At 25.9% G+C, this 22,388-nt stretch overlaps 2 protein-coding genes across 6 annotated transcripts; one reads left to right on the forward strand and one right to left on the reverse strand.

The window, feature by feature from the left end:
• Positions 1 to 7,018: 7,018 nt before the first annotated feature.
• Positions 7,019 to 14,646, forward strand: LOC132934453 (arginyl-tRNA--protein transferase 1). 4 transcript variants are annotated; one of them, XM_061000751.1, is made up of 11 exons: positions 7,043 to 7,333; positions 7,407 to 7,594; positions 7,671 to 7,797; positions 8,045 to 8,193; positions 8,525 to 8,641; positions 8,735 to 8,812; positions 8,915 to 9,093; positions 13,091 to 13,246; positions 13,850 to 14,031; positions 14,103 to 14,352; positions 14,404 to 14,646. In XM_061000751.1, exons 2-11 carry the CDS (start codon positions 7,495 to 7,497, stop codon positions 14,551 to 14,553), a joined length of 1,488 nt encoding a protein of 495 aa, XP_060856734.1. In that variant the 5' UTR covers positions 7,043 to 7,333; positions 7,407 to 7,494; the 3' UTR covers positions 14,554 to 14,646. The 4 variants fall into 4 exon arrangements, with proteins under 4 accessions (XP_060856736.1, XP_060856734.1, XP_060856735.1 ...); XM_061000752.1 differs by having other exon boundaries at positions 7,043 to 7,322; XM_061000753.1 differs by lacking the exon at positions 13,091 to 13,246 and adding an exon at positions 12,896 to 13,045 and having other exon boundaries at positions 7,019 to 7,594.
• A 1,103-nt stretch (positions 14,647 to 15,749) lies between these two features.
• On the reverse strand, positions 15,750 to 20,068 carry LOC132934454 (delta(3,5)-Delta(2,4)-dienoyl-CoA isomerase, mitochondrial). Of its 2 annotated transcripts, XM_061000755.1 has the most exons (9): positions 19,753 to 20,068; positions 19,641 to 19,679; positions 19,436 to 19,562; positions 18,331 to 18,419; positions 17,862 to 17,989; positions 17,558 to 17,684; positions 17,227 to 17,380; positions 16,899 to 17,025; positions 15,750 to 16,448 (listed from the first exon to the last, which is right to left on the reverse strand). In XM_061000755.1, the coding sequence occupies exons 3-9, from the start codon at positions 19,540 to 19,542 to the stop codon at positions 16,350 to 16,352; spliced, it is 831 nt and encodes a 276-aa protein (XP_060856738.1). In that variant the 5' UTR covers positions 19,543 to 19,562; positions 19,641 to 19,679; positions 19,753 to 20,068; the 3' UTR covers positions 15,750 to 16,349. The 2 variants fall into 2 exon arrangements, with proteins under 2 accessions (XP_060856738.1, XP_060856737.1); XM_061000754.1 differs by having other exon boundaries at positions 19,641 to 20,068.
• Positions 20,069 to 22,388: the final 2,320 nt, after the last annotated feature.

The following is a 22,388-nucleotide window of genomic DNA, read 5'->3' on the forward strand; positions in this document are numbered from 1 at the left end:
CGATGAATGTATTGATTTTACAATGATGTGTGTTTTTTTTTTTTTTTATTTTTATTTTTATTTTTTTTTTTGTGTCTGTCATCACCTTTTAGGACAGTAAAAGTGCTTGGATTTTCTTCAACAGTAACTTTTCTGATAGGAAAGTGAATCTAGTTGGTACTTTGGGGGGGGGGGGGGGGTCAAAAGTAAAAATTTCCCAGTAGTTTTCACAAGCGACGTGAAAAACAAAAGAAAAATTAAGGAAAAAACGGGAATTTTACGCAAAATCTGTTTTCGAGAAAATTTTGAAAATATTTTGACTCTTTTTGAGCTGTTTACGGCCATTGTCAGTTTTCAATTTTTTTAGTTTTTTTTTCTATAAATACCAATAACATTTTATCTGTTGAGTAAAAAAGCTTGAAAATTTAATAGAAGGCTCCTAGGTTATTGTTTCAAAGGCAGATGAAAAAAATTAAAAATCCTTAGTCACAGTTTTTAATTATAAGCATTTAAAGTTCAAATTTTGACAAAATACGGAAAAATCACGAAAAATAGCAAATTATTTTGATGAGAATTCATAAAAATTTTTCTTTTTAAATCTAAGATTTGAAAATGTAATATAAGGTTACTCATAAGTTTGTCTACCTTTATCAAAAAAAAAATGTCTAGAAGAAACTTAAATTAAATTTTTATGAGCGTCTGAAATTTATATTTTTACAACATTTGATATTTACTCGATTTCTCATGTAACGATTTTTTTATTTTATTGTAATTAAAAAACGAATGACTGTAGATACTTGAAAATTTCACTGAATGTTTATATTAGCATTTTCTATACACCATAAAATTTTGAAAATATTTTGACTCTTTTTGAGCCTTTTACGGACATTGTCAGTTTTCAATTTTTTTAGTTTTTTTTCTATAAATATCAATAAAATTTTATTTGTTGGGTAAAAAAGCGTGAAAATGTAATATAAGGCTCCTGATATATCGTTCTAATGGCAGTTGAAAAATATTAAAAATATATAGGCACAAGTTTTTTTTATAAGCATTTAAAGTTCAAATTTTGACAACATTTATCAAATTTATAATTTATTAATTATTTTGTGGTTAAAAATTTATAAATTTATAAATTTTTAACTTTTATGGCTAAGGATTGAAAATTTAAAACAAGGCTCCACGTAAATAGGTTATATATAAATTACTTTATTCACAATAATATCATCAAATATACTTGGTAAAATCATAGGCTGACTGACCGTTTTCGCTCAGAATCGTTTTTCTTATACAATGATATTATATCATTGAATTCAAATTTAACACCATCCATTACAGTGACCCACTTGTAACCTACTGTACAGCAGAGCGACATCCACTTATCCACCTTTTAGATTCTGAGCGAAGCGATGAATGTATTGATTCTACAATGATGTGTGTTTTTTTTTTTTGTGTCTGTCATCACCTTTTAGGACAGTAAAAGTGCTTGGATTTTCTTCAATAGTAACTTTTCTGATAGGAAAGTGAATCTAGTTGGTACTTTGGGGGGGTCAAAAGTAATAATTTCCCAGTAGTTTTCACAAGCGACGTGAAAAACAAAAGAAAAATTAAGGAAAAACGGGAATTTTTACGCAAAATCTGTTTTCGAGAAAATCGATTTTGGTTTTTGGTGTAACTCTAAAACAAATGACTGTAGGGACATGACATTTTGAATGAATGTTCATATTAGCATTTTCTATACACCATAAAATTTACAAAATATTTTGACTCTTTTTGAGCTGTTTACGGCCATTGTCAGTTTTCAATTTTTTTAGTTTTTTTTTCTATAAATATCAATAAAATTTTATCTGTTGAGTAAAAAAGCTTGAAAATTTAATAGAAGGCTCCTAGGTTATTGTTTCAAAGGCAGATGAAAAAAATTAAAAATCCTTAGTCACAGTTTTTGTTTATAAGCATTTAAAGTTTAAATATTGACAAAATACGGAAAAATCGCGAAAATTAGCAAATTATTTTGAGTTGAGAATTCATAAAAATTTTTCTTTTTAAATCATTTGAAAATGTAATATAAGATTACTCATAAGTTTGTCTACCTTTATCAAAAAAAAAATGTCTAGAAGAAACTTAAATTAAATTTTTATGAGCGTCTGAAATTTATATTTTTACAACATTTGATATTTACTCGATTTCTCATGTAACAATTTTCTTATTTTATTGTAATTAAAAAACGAATGACTGTAGATACTTGAAAATTTCACTGAATGTTTATATTAGCATTTTCTATACACCATAAAATGTTAAAATATTTTGACTCTTTTTGAGCTGTTTACGGACATTGTCAGTTTTCAATTTTTTTAGTTTTTTTTTCTATAAATATCAATAAATTTTCATTTGTTGGGTAAAAAAGCGTGAAAATTTAATATAAGGCTCCTGATATATCGTTCTAATAGCAGTTGAAAAATATTAAAAATACATAGGCACAATTTTTTTTTATAAGCATTTAAAGTTCAAATTTTGACAACATTTATCAAATTTATAATTTATTAATTATTTTGTAGTTAAAAATTTATAAATTTTTAACTTTTATGGCTAAGGATTGAAAATTTAAAACAAGGCTCCACGTAAATAGGTTATATATAAATTACTTTATTCACAATAATATCATCAAATATACTTGGTAAAATCATAGGCTGACTGACCGTTTTCGCTCAGAATCGTTTTTCTTATACAATGATATTATATCATTGAATTCAAATTTAACACCATCCATTACAGTGACCCACTTGTAACCTACTGTACAGCAGAGCGACATCCACTTATCTACCTTTTTTATTTTTTATTCAATAAAAAAATTGATTTAAAAAATAATTATTTAATATAAATGAAAAGTTTAAAAAAATATTTAATTTTAAAAAGGAAAAAAAATAATTAATTAAAATTCTATAATTATTTATTTTGAAGTCCTTAACTATTTATATTTATATAAATACTGTTTATTCATTTATGTGATAAAAATTATAATAAATAAAGATGAGATCTTTATTTTTTTTCAAACCATGGAAATTAAATTTCTTTTCCAATAGTTTATGTAGTGGTGCCTTAGCGTAACGCACTAATCATGTGCTACTAATGAATATTTTATTTTGATGAAACAAGTTAAGTTAGTTCTAATTTTCACAATTTAATACAATACATTATTTTATCTTAATTTATTTTTTAGTTAAACAGAAGGTAAAAACAATTTTTTTATTGTTATTTTTATTTTAACAGTGGCACAGTATAGAGCACTACTTATTATGATTTTTTATTTCATATAGATAACTTACAAATAAAGGTATTTACTATATGGCTTGGTTAATATTTGATTTTAGAACAAAAGTTTTCCTATAGTAATTACTATAAGATCTTATAAAAATAATAACTAAGGTATCTAAGTAAAACAAAAACTATATTAACAAATATATTTTAAATTTAATGCAAAGCAACGAATGATTTTGTTTTTAATACAAAATAGATAATTGTGTTATTTATTTGATTCATTTTTAGTTGATAGTACAAAAAGTGAATAGGATTATTAGTACTAAGAAAATCGTTAAAAAGTAAAAAGTAAATATCAAAAATCAAAAAATATTTAACAAACTACATTACTTAAGTATATTTTCGACACACAAATTAGACACACAATTAAACTTGTATTTTTACTAAAACAAATAATTTGTTTCATTAAAATAAAATATTCTTTAACAGCACTAATCAAGTTTGTTACGCTAAAGCACCACCACATAAACTATTGGAAAAGGAATTTAATTTCCATGGTCTGAAACAAAATAAAGATCTTATCTTTATTTATTATAATTTTTATCACATAAATAAATAAATAGTATTTATATCAATATAAATAGTTAAGGACTTAAAAATAAATAATTATAAAATATTAATTAATTTTTTTCCTTTTTAAAATTAAATATTTTTTTAAACTTTTCATTTATTTTAAATAATTATTTTTTAAATAATTTTTTTTATTGAATAAAAAATAAAAAATGATTTATTAGATAAAAAATATCTTTATTTTATATAAAATACTATAATAAATTAAATAGGTATATAAAAATATAAAAATATACTAATTTAAAATTATGAAAAAATAAAGCTAAAAATTAAAAATATTTTATATATTCATGTTAAAAAAACTATCCAAAATATTTTTGATCAAGGATATGCTTGTATACACTTGATAAAAATATATTCAAAGAGTATATTAAGGATTATAATATCAGCAACCGGTTGGGAAAAATGGTTTTCCTGGTACTTGGTTTAGGTTACGAATTCCAAATTTTCGGTTACGATTGGTTACTAATCGGTTACTAAAACCTAGTTTGGTTTTGAACTTCCCAAGTAGAATATTTCAATGTGCGGGTTCTGGTGTAACGTTACGCCAGCACTCGTTTGGGAAAAACGGTTTTCTTGGTACTTGGTTTAGATAACGAATTACAAATTTTCGGTTACGAATGGTTACTAATCGGTTACTAAAGTGTGGAACCAAATTCGAAGAAAATAGTTTATGTTGTGGTGCTAGTGTAACGAATCTATTTTTTTCCGCTAAGTTTGATGTCTTGTAACTCTTGAACAATCAAACTCTGTGATACTTATTTGGTTGTCGACCAAAGTTGACACTTTATGTTCACTGTCCACCCACCATTTGCGTACAACTGCCGGCAACGTATGTTTAATTTAAATTAAGACACCAATAACACACAAACACATGATCATCATTCATCACTAATCACTGGAAATAACTGCGGTGAAAAACTTACTCAGTGTCACTAGTGAGTAATTTTTCCTCAGAATCTAACACCTTTTGTACTTGTACAAAGTAGAAACTGTATCACTGTCAAAAGTTGTCTTTCTGACGTGCATATACCAAACACATAGTGTATCTGTCAATGAAAGATGATCATACTCCAAGTTGCTCATGCCACGAAAATTCACAAAAACCTACACATGTGGAACGCAGACAATGTATACAATCATACCCGAGTATAGAAAAATTACTAAATGTCCTAATGTTTGTACAATATTAAAGATAAGTAGGTTGATTATCAAACGTTCATATGAATACCGTAAAATGTTATTTAATAATTATTTAAAAATAAGTAATAATACATTAATACATAGTATTGGCAAAATTATTAATTTGATATTATAGAATTTCACAAAATGTCTAAATAGTTTTTTACCACACCTACACTATAGTCTACTCTTGGTAATATGAAGTTCAAAAAAAATTTGAGTTACTTAAAATGTTTTAATACATATTGTAAAAAGGCCATATGACTTTGAAGCAGAATTTTTTATTTTTGAGATATCAAGGTACGAGTAAATGAGTCAACTGTATTATTTTTGATGTGGTAACATCCAAATTATTAAAAAAAGTATGATACATAAATTAATGTCACCTGAATAATGTGTATACAATTTGGACAGTCACTATGTTTTGACATTGCAGAATTACACAGATTAATCAATCCTTCATTTGGCAATGACAACATATCCAATACAAATTCTAACAATTTACACTAATATGGGACATCATTAATTTTTCTTTAATGAAAATAAAATGTAAATTTAAAAGGTATATGACAAGTGATAAAATCAATTCACACGCTTTTCCATAATTTTGTTCATGATGGTTTAGGCCACATTTTTGATTGCGATTGAATGCAGTTGCGTATCTAGGATTTTTTCAAAGGGGGATATACAATTTTTAATAGACATTCAGTATACACATATAATACACATGGTGTATTGTGTACAACATTTGGTCTCCGGGGAGGGGGGATATGACCCCCTTATATCCCCTGTAGATACGCAACTGATTAAATGAGTACACCAACTAGTTTTAGGATCCTCAAAAATAATACTCTTGATGTTACAACAATATTTTCTCTGAATTAAAAAAAAAAAAATTATTGTAGACATAAAATACATTGGTTTATAACTATTTTTTTCAAATATAATTTAAACTCATGTTTGAAAAATATTTTTGTAGGTGTGCAACCACATTAACGTTTAAAATTATATCAGCCATAATATTAACAAATTCTTCATCAACATTTTCCAAATGATTGGGTAGTTCAGATTCATTAAACAATTTTAAAATTTGTTTTGTGAACATATACATATGAGAATATAATGAATAAATGGTGCCAAAACATGCGTCACTTGTATCTATGCAATTCCCAACATTTTCAGTGTAAAATAATAATTCCTTAATATAGGATGGCAATTATATGCATGCAAATACGTATAAAACAATAAATCAATGATTACTTTGTAGTAGAAAGTACCCATAACATCTGATTAAAATAATATACTGAATATATGGACGTGTGGATGTCGGCCTGGTAGCGACTGCAATAATAATTGCACGTCAAAATATATCTATTTTGTCATGAATAATTGTGAGTCTCAGAACAGTCACTAATTATGTGGCAGTACCATTACTATTTACTACATAGCATGAAACAATATTTTGTCATGAACGGAACTTTAGACAAAACTATACAATCGTCAATTGTTGTCCAGTCCAGTGAATACAACAAAATACAAAAACACAAGCCGACAAGAAATCAGTACAAACCATAAATTTCAAAATTCTGAAAATTAATATAGGTGCCTACACATTACGCGGTGTAATAACTATAGTGTAGTCTGTAAGTTGTCGAGGTATTTCGTACATGCTTATCGTTTGATAAAATCATTAAGACAGTCAGTAGTTCACTCGTTCACTGGTCTACAGCCACGGACTCGGGGCTAAGATATAATATAATATTATAGTCGGAGATTTCTATATATTTTTTTTTGTTGTATGTGCCACAGAATATAATATGAAATTTCATATATTCTGTGTATGTACTATGTAGTATAGAAATCTGTGATATCAGTAAAGTCCCGAAGTCCGTACCTGCGGCGCATTATAATCATTGAACTATATAGTTATTATATAGTTCAATGATTATAATATTATTGAAACGGAATTCTATTATCATTCATTATCAACGCTGATGCAAATTTATTTCTACACAGATATTTCTCTAGATAGTAGATACTAGATATTATTATAGATATTATTCGTGGGTATTTCGTACAGCTGAAGCAGTGTCATAGTGTACGTCATACAAGAATAATCATAGATAATAACAGAGTATCATATATCTACGAGAATATAACAATAATAATTGCCGTCATTGTGTAGACTGTAGATTGTACTCTGTGCGTTACTATTATATTGTGCGCTCTCAAAGACCTATAGATACAAAATTGTACTGGGTACTCTAGTATTACTCTATGTATGTACTAGGTATTAAACTATAAGCCTTTGTAGCTTAACTCTGTATACTTTGTACTTATACTAATAGTGTATTTTTCAGCAGCTCTGTTGTTGATCTTTTAATTCTATACGTTATATTGAGTGCTTTTATTCTTTTTAAATATAATTTATTTTCAAGTCGGTTGTTAATTATGCAGAGCATTAATACAAAAAGCATAATATTTTATAATGGGTCAACTAAGAGATCGTCATGCGGTTACTGCAAGAAAGAAAATTCCAGCTTTAGCAATGGTAAGCATAGTATTTCATACATATGTTCTTGGATGTTGGGCATTGTATTGATTTATATAATATGATTGATTGATAGGAATGTGGGCTTCAAGTCTTTCAGTAGTAGCATATCAAGATATGATTGATCGTGGGTGGCGACGTGCTGGCAAGTATTGTTACAAAGCACTCATGGAAAAGACCTGTTGTCCACTTTACACTATCAGGTATAATCTGTTTTTTTTAAATCAGATAAAAAATATAGCTTATATATTAATTTTCTCAAGACCGGAGTGTAGTTTTATTTTTTACTTTTATCAAACTATCAATATGGAAGTATATAAATAATTAAAACTTAAAATATGGGTTTGAAAAGAATGCCTAAAAGATCTACCTTGATATTTATTTTAATTAAATTTTATTTTATTTTTAAACTTGTATGTGGCTAATTATCTAATTATTGTATGAAAATAGATGTGAAGCTTTAAATGTTGAGTTATCAAAGTCACAGAAAAAAATCATTAAAAGAGTAACTACATTTTTAAAAAATGGGGAATGTGAGAAAAATCCAGTTAATACTGAACAAGCTGAAAGAGAACCCATCATGAAATATAAATTAGAAGGTAGTTTGCTTTTTAATTTATTTGTTTTGCTTTTTTTTTAGATTTCTTCATTATTATATTGTGTTTATATTAAGTCATTAAACTGATATTACACTGGTTTGTTATTGGTCGATCAACAAAAACCTTCCTCTGATGTTAACCGATTTTTTGTCAATCGACCAATGTCAAACTAGTGTAATACCGGCTTTAAATACTTTTCCATATTCATGCCTAATTATCTTGACTTAATATTATTAATTTTTTAATAAATTTGTTTTACATTATTAATTTTTAGTTGTACCTTCAATGAACAAACTAATACATAAATAATTCTGATTTATAATATTTATAGATATACAAAATCATGATGATAAAATGAAAATTACTAACACTGATTATTTATTCGATGAAGAACAAAGTGCTTCTGTTATTGGTTCTCATAATAGTACTTTAATTACAACAAATAAAGGTAATCTAAATTAAAAAAAACTTAATTGTTATCATTGAATTAATAAATATGTATATCAATGATGATAATTTTTCAATATTTTATATTTTATAGAAGATAACAAAATGGTTGAACCTCTTAATTTAAGTTGCAACTCTGATACTAAGAAAGAACCTAAAAAATTTAAGCCTGGTATAGTTTTTTTTTTTTTTAATTTTTTTAAATTAAACCTAAACTAGTGTTACGTAATAATATTAATATATTAATAATTAAGAAAATATTTCAATACTATAGGCGAAGGAGCTGATCCAAATTTGCCGAGTTCAAAAAAAAAAAAATTGTTACGCATTCAAAAGAAACTAGCCAAGGATCCAAATTTTGTAACTACAATTTCAGCACCTTATCAAAAATGTTTAGAAGAATTTATTGCAGAGAATGATTCAGTATCTACTGGTGGACTTCAAAAATTAAGAGTAAGTAGCCATATTAATAGTAAAAGGTTAATTTATAAATATTTTGTGTTACTAAATTTAAATTTTATTCAATGCATATTAATATATTTTTATACATGGAGTAAGTATGATCTTAAATATATATATGTATTAGGTGCTTTCTTTTAGTGGTATAACTAACTAATTGATTCTAACTTAATTTTCTTACTATATTACTGTTTTTTTTTGAGTGTCGAGAGTCTGCTTTCAAAGATATTAAGAAAATAAATAAAGTCTAATTAAATTTATTGTATGTGAAAATACTAGAGTATTAAGTACATGCTTATACTATTATAATCCAGACCGTTTAAAAGGGGCAATGGCAATAACAAAATAAAATTTTATATAGTACTATTATATGTGCGTTACACATTATATTTAAATTTTCAAAAATAAATAAAAAGTTCAGAATTTTAGGTACTTCTGATATTTATTTTGAACATTTTTACTTATTTTCTAATATATATATATCTTTTTGTATGCCCATTTAATATATTACTTATATGTATACATTAATAGGGAGCGTGATTAGCTTGAACTGTAGCCTTTACACCCAGTCCGAAAATTTAATATTTGTTTCATTAATTCCTCCACTGGTTATTGTTAAAGTATTGAATGTTGTTATTTCATGAAAAACTTATGTACAAATGTAATAAACAATTAAGCTAGATATTTATTTAATAAACTCCCTGTAATTTTTCAGTTGGGAAGACGGATTAACACTGGGAGCGCTGTCGACGCCTATCGTACTGATGGTTAGGCGGGTTTCCCCCAACGCGGAGTCGGGAAATCGTATGTATTTTCCCGACATTTCGCATATATTTTGCTTTAAGTGAAGTGTATTTGAATGTATTTGATAATATTAGTAGAAATTGTACTTACCAACATATACAGTTATCTATAAAAGCGTATAAAGTTTCGATACCAGAATTAATTTATTATAAAAAGTAAAATAACCAATATAAAACTATATCTGTACATCCCGAATTGGAAGGTACAAACTGTTTTCACCAGAGAGCGTTTTGTTAATCTATAATTAAATCTAATAATTTGTACCTTCCAATTCGGGATGTATAGATATAATTTTATATTGGTTATTTTACTTTTTATAATAAATTAATTCTGGTATCGAAAGTTTATACGCTTTTATAGCTAACTGTATACGTTGGTAAGTACAATTTCTACTAATATTATCAAATACATTCAAATACACTTCACTTAAAGCAAAATATATGCGAAATGTTGGGAAAATACATACAATCTCCCGACTCCACATAGGGGGAACCGCCTAACCATCAGTACGATTGGCGTCGACAGCGCTCCCAGTGTTAATCTGTCTTCCCAATAGGATTTTATCATTTTTGATGTATATTAATTATAGTAGATCTCGAGGTACATATTTTTGTTTCATGTTTAGTATCCATCATACTTATATAAGTTTTTTAAGGCGTGACAAAAAATATATTACCTACGTACAATTCAATACTTATATATATTATATACTTATTACATATATATTTTATTAATTATAATAATTATAAATGCATAACATACGTAGTGTAGTGATGTTTTATCAATATACGCAAAATATTTATAATCAATCTATCGCGGACCGTCACTACAACTTCCGCTTTTTTTTTGTTCCATCCTACCGATCGATCTAATAATGCTATAATATTTCAGAAAACTTTCGTTAGAATGTCTATTTGAGATCGGTCAGTTCACATTTTGAGATTTCTGATTTGAATTCCAAATAATCAACGTTTGAAAATTCAGAAATTTCAAAATATTCAAGCTAAATTTTTGGTGGTTGGGGGAGGGGGTGGTGAAATCGGGAAAAGTGGACTGACCAATCTCAAGTAGACATAATAACGAATTCAAAAGGTTTTAAAAAGTATTATCAAATTACTAGATCGATCAGTATGATGGAATAAAAATTGGATGATTTGGCTAAAATAACTGTTATAATATATTATAAATTATAGTATTTCGTTAGGAACGTTTTTTCCCGGCTAGCCCCGCATTGTGCCATAAAAAAACTTTGTTTCAAAAAATAAATAACAAAAATGTATAAATTATAATTTAGATAACATTTTTATTTATTATTAAAAATAATAAAAATGTAGTAAGTGTGTAAGTCATAAAATGTAATAAATTATAATATACAAAAAAATAATCCAATTTGACTTGTTTTTTGGTATACTAAATTAATCAAAAAATGAATTGTGTAATTTACCCATGTGCCAATAATTAATATTGATATAACATAATAAATAAAACTGTTAATACATTATATTAATTGTGGAATTTGTACTTCAAGTAATACTAATAATTTTTAATCTACCAATAATATCATAATTTAATTTATTAATAATTTAAATACCTCAACACTTCATTATCTGTAGTACTACTTTTTTTGTAGTTGAATGAAATATATAGTTATAGTTAAGCTGTAGATAAAAACATACATGATAAATACATATTATAAATAAAATCAAAATTAAATACTTAAATCATACCATTACTTTTAACTATAGAATAATGGATTCAAAAGACTCACATATAATATACATACACGTACACACATCTTTACTTATAGCTTATTACCTTATCTTTACTCACTATATTCAGTTGATAAAAACTAATTAACGAGTCAAAAAAAAGGATATTTAGAAAAATTAACTTAAAAAGGTAAAACCAGGTTAAATTACTTAATAAATGTTAAAAAAAATGGAAAGCAAAAGTTTATTGTAACATGTAGTTTAAAAAAAAAAATAGTTGGTACTTGATTATTTTATGTTTGTTACACAAAACATACAAAAAATTTGATGTATATATATGTAATAATTAATTAATACATGTCAGGTTTGTCATATTAAAATTAAGATAAGCAATCAAAAACAAGGTGAACAAGTGGTTGTCACTCTGCTGTACAGTAGGTTAAAGTGGGTCACTGTAATGGATGGTGGTAAATTTGAATTCAATGGTATAATAACATTGTATAAGAAAAACGATTCTGATAAAAAACGGTCAGTCAGCCTTTGATATTACCAAGTGTCCAAGTATATTTGATGATTTAATTTTGAATAAAGTAATTTATATATAACCTATTCACGTCGAACCTTTTTTTAAATTTTCAATCCTTAGCTATAAAAGTTGAACAATTTATAAATTTTTATTAAATAACATAAATAATTATTAAATTTTAAATTTAAACTTTAAATGCTTATAAAAAAAGATTGTGCTTACTTATTTTTATATTTTTCAACTGCTACTGTAAAAATATATTAGGAGCCTTGTATTAAATTGTCAAGCTTTTTTAGCCAACAAATAAAATTTTATTGACATTCGTAGAAAAAAAAACTAAAAAATTGGAAACTGAAAATGTCTATTAACAGTACAAAACAAATCAAAATATTTTAAAAATTTTATCGTATTTAGAAAATGGTAATATAAACAACCAGTGAAAATTTCATGTTTATACAGTCATAATATGTTTTAGAGTTCCAAAAACCAAAATCGATTTTATCATAAAATTTCTCGTTTTTCCTTAATTTTTATGTTTTTTTTTCCCAGAACTTTTGATAATTAGAAATTTTACATTTTTACCACCCAAATGGACCAACTAGATTTACTTTCTCGTCAAATAAGATGCTTTTGAAGAAAATCTAAGCAGTTTTACTGCCCCAAACAGTGATGATATACAAAAAATAAAAAAAAAAACATCATTTTAAAATCAATATATTCATGGCTCTGATCAGAATCTAAAAATAATACATTTTAGATAAAATTACTAATGATCAAATCTTCAAGTAATTCTTTTGAAGATGAGTATGCAGTATACCAAAAATACCAAACTGTTATACACGGTGATGAAATTGAACGCTGTTCAAGACAACAATTTATTCAATTTCTTATCAATTCACCTCTTAAAGTAAGATTTTATTTCTTAACTTATTGAAAACTTTTTATGTGTAAGGTGTCTTTGGTCAAGACCGGCACAGAAGCATTTGCTCAAACTTTCACTGCCGGAGCTACCCTATTTGCCAAATATCAAATAGCTGTGCACAACGACAAAGCAGATGAGTGTAATATGGAGCAATACTTATCATTTCTTGTTGATTCACCTTTGAAGGTATCATCAATTTTCTAGAGTCGTAGTATCGTATGCTATTTACACAATAAATATTATTATCTAAAAATTTTAATACATGGTGTTGTATGTTATCAACACATAATGCTGTCTATGCATGATTAGTTGTAATTTTATTTTTATTTTAAACCAAAACACTTCATGGATGAATGAAGATTCTCAAATTTATACACCTTTTTGTTTAAAAAGTTCACCCAAGTTTTGTTAGTATAAAATAATATGTCTATATAAATCACCAATTGAAATAATTACAAGATGCATACAATTATTCGTGAAATCATTTAAATTCTAGGGTTGAGTAATTCAATATAGATTTGATATCTCCTTCAATTATATTTCGGTGAAAAACCCTATATAGCTCTATTGCGGTCTGTGGATAAATAGTATTTGTCGATATCATATGATACGAACATTTATTGTGTAAATAGCATACGGCACTGCTACCTTTCCTAGGTCTAAAATACCATATCATCCGTAACACACAGTTTTTGTTTAAGTTTGTCGGTCTGATCGATCCACCAATTTGATAAATGCTCCTCAAACACATCATAATTGTTAATTAAATGTTATCAATTTTATTTTTAGGAAGAAAAATCAAAGCATCCTGATCATCCAGGATATGGTTCATTTCATCAACAATACTGGCTTGGTGATAAACTAATAGCTGTTGGAGTAATAGATATTTTACCAAAATGTGTATCATCTGTATATTTATTTTACGACCCAGATTATCATAATTTAGTGTTAGGAACTTACAGTTCTTTGAGGTAAATTCAAAATTTTTTATAATAAATTATTACTTTAATATTGAAGTTAATTAATTCTGAGAATGTTTTAGGGAAATATGTTTAGTAAGACAATTGTACAAGATGTCACCCGATTTGAAGTATTACTATATGGGCTTTTATATACATTCATGTTCAAAAATGCGCTATAAGGCAAAATTTCGACCATCTTATCTATTATGCCCACTTAAATATACATGGCATGCAATTGACAAATGTATTCAGAAACTTGATAATGAAAAGTATTCAATATTTGATGTGTCTGGTGATATTCAAGATGCTGATATTTTCACAATAGATAATGTAATAATTAATGAAACTAGTGTAATCGTGGATTAATATTATGATTTATAGATTCCAGTACTGTATCGTGGTTCATTGATGCATTATTCAGCGTTCAAAATAATTGGTAATAACGAAAATGAAGATGAACGGATTAAAGAATATAAAATATTAATTGGACCTAAACTAGCACGGAAATTAATTTACTGTATTATGGATTAATTATTAATTTGTTTATAACACATCGATCTGAAATTTTTAACAAATTATGAGTTGTATCAGAAAGTATAATATATTTAGTTGTTGATGTCTTTATTTTAAAATTAACATTTACATATATAATTATAAAACATACCAATGAGTATAATTATTTGAAACCATTATGCCAGGTTACATGAACTATGACTAATCATTAATTATTGAATCAATAGTAAGATAACGGTATCTTAAACATGATTTAGTAAATCATGAGTGGTCCATTAAATTAATTCATTTTTCATGCAAGTTGGCATAAGTTTCTTACTAATTTTTTATCTTTTTGCTAATTTATATTTTAAAGTTTAAACTGCTAAAAGTTTTTGAATATAATAGTTAGGAAAATGTAAGAAATCTAAGCTATCCCCTGTTTTAACCAAATCAATAAACATTTTTCTTAGGAGCCATTATGCTCCAAACATAGTAGATAACAGTGGTGGTATTGGGGGGATATAGCGTTTAGTCACTAGTTTTTTTTTTTATATTGTGCTGTAAATTTACGATAATATTTGGGTATACAACATCTATTAGAATTTTCAGTGACTAAAACAAAATATTCAATAATTATTATAAGTAATTTTTAATTTTCATATATCAGGTGATTATCTTCCTTAGATGTTTTCGTGATTTTTGTTTGGAAAAGTACTGCAGTAAATATCCACTAAAGACTTATCCTCAAAAATATTAAATATTTAAATTTGATAGTCATAATAAGTGTTACAAAAAAATTATTATATTGAGCAAAGCGATAAACATTTTTTTTTACTTAACATGGTTCACTGCAGATGAACATCAAATAATGTAATTTAATATCGTTTGTATACGATTAATGATGTAACTGAATAATTGATGTCATGTACCTTATTGTTAAATGCCCTTCAATTAGGTTAGAATTATGATTAAATTGTTCGTTTTTGGTTTGTTTCTTATAAATATTATTTCATAAGTACATACAAGTTGTACGTTGATATTTTAAAGAATTTGATTGAAAACCTAAATTTTTTTAGCATTACAACAAATATACTCAAATATGATATGCAGTGAATATGTTAATAACAATGTTTTAACTTTTTACTATTGTGGATTTACTTATATGCATGAAAAAGGTATAATCACAAATATGTTTAGCAATACTTCACTGGTATGAAGTATAGCAAATATAGTTACTTATATAACATAAATATATTACTTTTAAATATATTATCACACATAAATGTATTAAATAATATAATATAAACTTAAAATAAACTATACATTTAAAAACATGTTGTTATTTACTTAAACAGTTTTTTATTAATGGTATCAATTTCCCTCTGTGATATTCTAATTAAATGTTTATTTTTTAAATATACTCAATTATCATTATTTGTACTAGCTCTAATAATACAATTTACTATATTATCTACTATACTTAATTCCATTTAAGATTGCCCAATTTTATGCATATTCTGACAAAGCCGCCGGAACATTCGGATCCTCTTAGTCTGTTCCACCACCGTCTATATAGGAGAGGCTGCGTGGCGGCGATTGGTTTTTGTTGGTCGAGTGGGTAAATTTAAATGGAATAGTGTATAAAGATTATAGTATATAGTATAAGTATATAGAGTTTAGTTTCTTTTGAATATGTAACCACAGTGTAATTACTAATCTAAATATTGGATGGTACCCATTGGTTGTTGTTAATTTTAAATAAACTGTAAATATACAATTCTAAGTGAGAGCAATTGATTCATGTCCAAAATGTAGTATACTAAAATACTTAATTATAGTTTTGAAAATATTGGGTTTTTATCCTTTGTAGCAACAGCCATTGAGGCTTTAATGAAATCTTCACTTTGTAATAATGTTTGATTCCAGTCTGCCTGTAAATTAAATATTATTTTTTAGTTTTTTTTGCTTATAAATCATATAATGTGTGAATACACTTCATACTTTGTTACATCTTAATTCCTGACAAGTTATTTGATGCCATAGGACTCAATAAAATTATTTAATTAATTCATTTAAAATATTTGATAGTCTACCGTCAAACTCGAATTTACAAATGTCATATAATAGGAATTTAATAATATTATTTATTTATATAAATATAAATATATATTGTTTTTAATAAAACAGCGTAAACAGTAAAAGTACTTATGACAGTCTAATAATATATAATTAATTAAATTTAAATTTAAATATAAGTAATTTTAAATCATTTTAATGTATTTAACATGTTAAAAGTGTCATTAACTTTATTTTTATAAGCTTTTATTTAAAAACCAGAGCAATCAGTTACTATTGTTTACTTTTAATACTTATTAACTTACAATATGATCCAATCCTTCTTGGACGGTATGATCTCGTGAATAAATTATGCTTCTTTTAGTCATTTGGACTCCTACAGGACTTTTGCTGGCTATGTTCGAAGCAATGTTCATAACATTTTCTAACATACTAAAAATTAATATTTAAATAAGTACAACTATAATATTATTGTAGTAGTAGAATTATGGTAACATAAATTTATTAGGAATATAAAAATAAATTAGTATGAAAAACTATTAAATAAAAACCAAATTCAATCAGTAAAATACTTGTAACAATAAGCTTATAAAGACTAATATTTAATATTCACAGATATATCATCAAAATTACCTTTCTTTAGTGTCATAAACTTGAGTCACAAAACCAATACTTTTGGCTTCTTTAGAGTGAAATTTACGAGCAGTAAATGCTAATTCATTGAATGTACTCATACTTCCAATACTTTTTTGCATCCTTTGCAGTGTACCAACATCTGCTGCCATTCCTAATTAAATAAACATAAAGGTATTAAAAAATATTTAATTTGCCTAAATTATATGTTCTTAACTTAAAATTGTTGATAAACTTTAATAAAACAAAAAAAATAATCTAGCAATTAAAAAACATAATGTAGCATTAACAATAATATTATTATAATATAATATTCCAAAGTTTAACAAACCAATTTCGGTTTCTTTAAGTTGAAACCAAGCATCATCTGTGCAATATCGTATATCTGTAGCTGAAACTAGATCAACTCCACCACCAATACATCCATTATGAATAGCAGTCAACACAGGTTTATCACACTGACAAATTAAAGTACAATTTGTTAAATTAAAATTTGAATGCTGACAAATGGTAATTGTATAAAATAGATGTTTGCTCAATATTAGGTTTATACAATATATTCAAAATAAATAAATTAGTTGTTTATTTTTAACAGTGTTTTTGAGAATAGTTATGTTAATAAAATATAATAATACTTTTTCAATAGCGGTGAGACAATCTTGATATGTCTTAATAAAACACCGTAAAACTTTTGATTTTCTTGCAATGTCATCATGATTTGCAACCTCTTGGCCAAGATTCATTAGGTCAAATAAATCAATACCTATTAAGAAAAAAAAATAAAATATAATAATTATGCTTAGACCTTCTCAACACAATTTGTTATATTATTGAATACCTAATGATAATAAATACAGGTAAATCTTTTTTTATCAAAACATAAAGATTATCAATTGAATTTTGAATAAAATACTACTCTGATCAGCGAGAGAATACTCCGATTCTACATATCCTCACACGACACTTGTTCCGCTATGATAGCGTATTGCATGAGGATTTGCAGAACCTAATTTCCTTAGGCCACAGCATGTTCTTTTGCTGGACTGAGTAGTAGTCTGATACATAATTATATTATTAGTATGCAACATAATATTTAAACTGTACCTGAAGTGAAATATTTTCCATTAGCTGAAAGAACAATTACCCGGCAATCCGTGTTCTCATTTAATTCATTAAAACATTTTCCTATTTCCCTAAAAAAAAATGTATAACATTGTTCACATGATACACTTTAATTGTTTCTTAAAAGTGTCATTAGTTATCTCACTAAACCTAATGACCACAAATTATTTTATATTTTTATGTACCACCTACAGCATAAAAATATTTCCTAACTGGTAAAAATATTTTCAGGAAAATAATATAGTTGTCAAAATATTTTAAAAAGTTGCGTAAATAATTAGGTAATATTTTAGTTATATTCTTTCCAAGAAGTTCATATTTTTGAAATTATTTTATGAAAAACATTTACAAAACATTTTAATCATGTATTTGCAAAAATATTAAGTCAACATTTCTATGCAATCATATACTATAGTACAATATTTTGTTATAATAAGAAGAAAATATTTATAAAATATTATTAATCAAATATTTATTATTTAAGCTCTTTAAAATATTCATAAAATATTATTATCTCCCAAACGCTGTGTGAGTATAGCTATGTACTAGTTGATTTCTGCATTGATTTTTAAGTACACATAACTTTAGAAATTAGGTATTAAAAACTATTATTTATTCTATAGATCATTGTCTACATTACCTAGGTGGCTAGTTATATAAAATATATTTAAATTATAGTAGGTAGGTAGTTATAGTTCTACTAAGTAGAAAACATGCACTTATTTAGGTCATGATTAGTGTTCGACCCAGTTTGCACTCTAGTCATAATTATAAAGGAATAATAATAATTATATTAATAATAATAAAAATTTAAATTCAAATTACTAACAACCCTAACTATACAGGTAATGACTAATGACTATCAAACTTTGTGGGTCTCAATCAACGTCAATTTAAATTAAAGGAAAAAATAACTACTAATAACAGTGGACTCTAAATCTGTTTTAATTTATTTGGGTCTTGTAGAATGTCATAGGAGAATTAAATTGGAACTTCTAAAGGGAAGTTTTTAGCGGCTCTTTGGCTCCATAGATGGTTTTAAATATCAATCACAGAATATGTGTACAAATTTTAAAATATTACTTACAGCCACATCGTTTTGTTCATTGCATTAGCTTTTTCTGGTCTATTTATTTGGACACTAAAAACAAATTCTTTAGAATTTTCAATTTTTAGTGTATGATATTGAGACATTGCACTAATTTTTGATATATCTAAAAAATATCAATACAAAAAATACATTAATTAGTTTGTTCTTATCGAATAGGTATTAATACAAATTTTATATTTACTTCGAAAAAATAAAATTCCTTTTTGGAAACTAGAGATTCCTAAAAACATGGTAAATTATATGAACAACGCGTAAATAATATTGTGTAAGTAAATATTAGTAATGGATTTTACTTTTGTTTATGTTTTATTTAACTCAATACCAGACAATTTGTTAAAATATCGTTAATCGTAATGTTTTAAGTATAATATTGCAAAGGTGATATGTGATAACTAGTAATAGGTACCACGGAATTCAAATTGTAAAATTGGTGATTTGAACGTTTAAACCAAAATAAATAGCAAATACAACAAAATAGGTAGACGATGTTTTATAGTATTTAGATAATAAATAATAATATGCATCCAATGATTGGACTACAATTTAAAACTTTCACTTTTCTCTCGGAATTAAGATCATGACATTGTGGGACAAATAATCTCAAGCACAAAAGAAATACAATGTATTCAAATTGTTATATAGTAATCACGACTTTAGATACTATTATCTACAAACGTGATAATGATATCAATCGTAGAAATAAAAATATATTAAAATGAAATATAGTAATATTATTAGTAAATAATTAATATTTAATAGGACCCCGGAACTCGATGACCTAAAACTATTTAAAAAATGCACTAAAAAAAAATGTTAGTATGACTTACAAACATCAAAAAATGACCACAAAAATACCAAAAATTACTTTATAATTTATAATCATTAATGAATAATGACTTAACATTTTTAAAAAATTTCGTTTTCAATATTATAATAAGGTTACATAATGGTTATAAATTTATAATTATTATTAATTTTATTTTTATACATTAAATATGTTTTTATTACTTAAACAATTTAAATTGAATTTATTTTAATACTTTTGAACAATAAATGTGTTACACTGAATAATGAAAGTGTGTTCAATATTTTCAAATAAAAAAGATTGGCGATTGTTCGATAATAAAGTTTTGTAGGTTGAAAAACTTCTTTCGACTTCCACAGATGTGATATCATCTGTATTCAAATCTTCTGGCAATCCTTATTTTGTCACTTCTTGTCCTTTGAATATTTTTGAAATAATCTGCATTGTTTTATAACCACTATTTTTTTCTAAAACAGTTTTATATTTATGTTGAATTTTGCACCTAACTCTATAATTGCGATAATGCAGGGGAGACGGCAGGTACTTCAAAATAATACACGTGTGTACCGGGCCTAAAATAGTATTGCCAATAGTTTATTAAATAATAGTAGATCATGACAACAAACGATAAAGATAATAAACTGAATGTTTTACAATAAAATGTAACTTTCAACAAGAAAGATGCAAATATATAAAAAAAAAGTACAAAAATGAATAAAATGCACTAAATAATGACCGTAAAGCATAAAATTCCCTAAAAATGCAAAAATGCAAAATACAAATTGTATTATTAAACTCTATATTCCATGAATAAATTTTTTTTCGAAATGTAGGCATTAAAAAAAAAAATAGGCAAATGCATCAAATTCCGGGCCCTAATAACCATAATATTATATTTAATTCGTATATATTATCTATAATATAAGAAAGTGATGAAATTATTTAACGCGTTGGCCCTATCTTTCTCTCTCACCAATGGACAATGACATTTTGCATAAGAGTTGAAGAGAGAGACAACGCTAGAATGCATTTTATATACATTTCTTTGTATTTCAAGTTCCAAACAAACGGCTCTACAATAAAAACAGTATTTTCACAGCAGCTTTCTATGATTATAGTTGCTATAATCATAGACTTATAGAAATAGATGGAACATTAGGTATGATAACGCATGCAATGGCGAAGCTTGTTACGAGGATCCACAGACATCTATATAGTTAGTATATAGATATCTGTGCGAGGATCAGTCGCTATTAAAGCCATAGACAAGTAAGTATACCTTCTAGTATACCAATTTAGTAAATAATGAAGCAGCAGCTGTCATTTTCTGCGAAAAGTTGTCATTAAGATACTTTTTAGACATACGTTCTGCTACCTGTAGTTGCCGCTTAAATAATTGTTTTTTGGCTCCCTGTTTTTAGATTCTGAGCAAAGCGATGAATGTATTGATTTTATAATGATGTGTGCTTTTTTTTAAATTTTTTTATTTTTGTGCCATCGCCTTTTAGGACAGTAAAAATGCTTGGATTTTCTTCAACAGTAATTTTTCTGATAGGAAAGTGAATCTAGTTGGTACTTTGGGGGGTCAAAAGTAAAAATTTCCCAGTAGTTTTCTAAAGTGACGTGAAAACAAAAGAAAAATTAAGGAAAAAACGGGAATTTTTACGCAAAATCTGTTTTCGAGAACATCGATTTTGGTTTTTGGTGTAACTCTAAAACAAATGAACGTATATACATGAAAATTTCACTGGTTGTTTATATTTGCATTTTCTATACACCATAACATTTAAAAAATATTTTGATTTGTTTTGAACTGTTTAGGAACATTTTCAGTTTCCAATTTTATTAGTATTTTTTTCTATGGATGTCAATAAAACATTATTTGTTGGGTAAAAAAGCTTGACAATTTATTACAAGGCTCCTACTAAATTGTTAGAATGATATTTGAAAAATATTAAAAATCCTTAGTCACAGTTTTTGTTTATAAGCATTTAAAGTTCAAATATTGACAAAATACGGAAAAATCGCGAAAATTAGCAAATTATTTTGAGTTGAGAATTCATAAAAATGTTTCTTTTTAAATCTAAGATTTGAAAATGTAATACAAGATTATCCATAAGTTTA

The sequence above is a fragment of the Metopolophium dirhodum genome, chromosome 1 (assembly GCF_019925205.1).
Source record: "Metopolophium dirhodum isolate CAU chromosome 1, ASM1992520v1, whole genome shotgun sequence".
NCBI lineage: Eukaryota > Metazoa > Arthropoda > Insecta > Hemiptera > Aphididae > Metopolophium > Metopolophium dirhodum.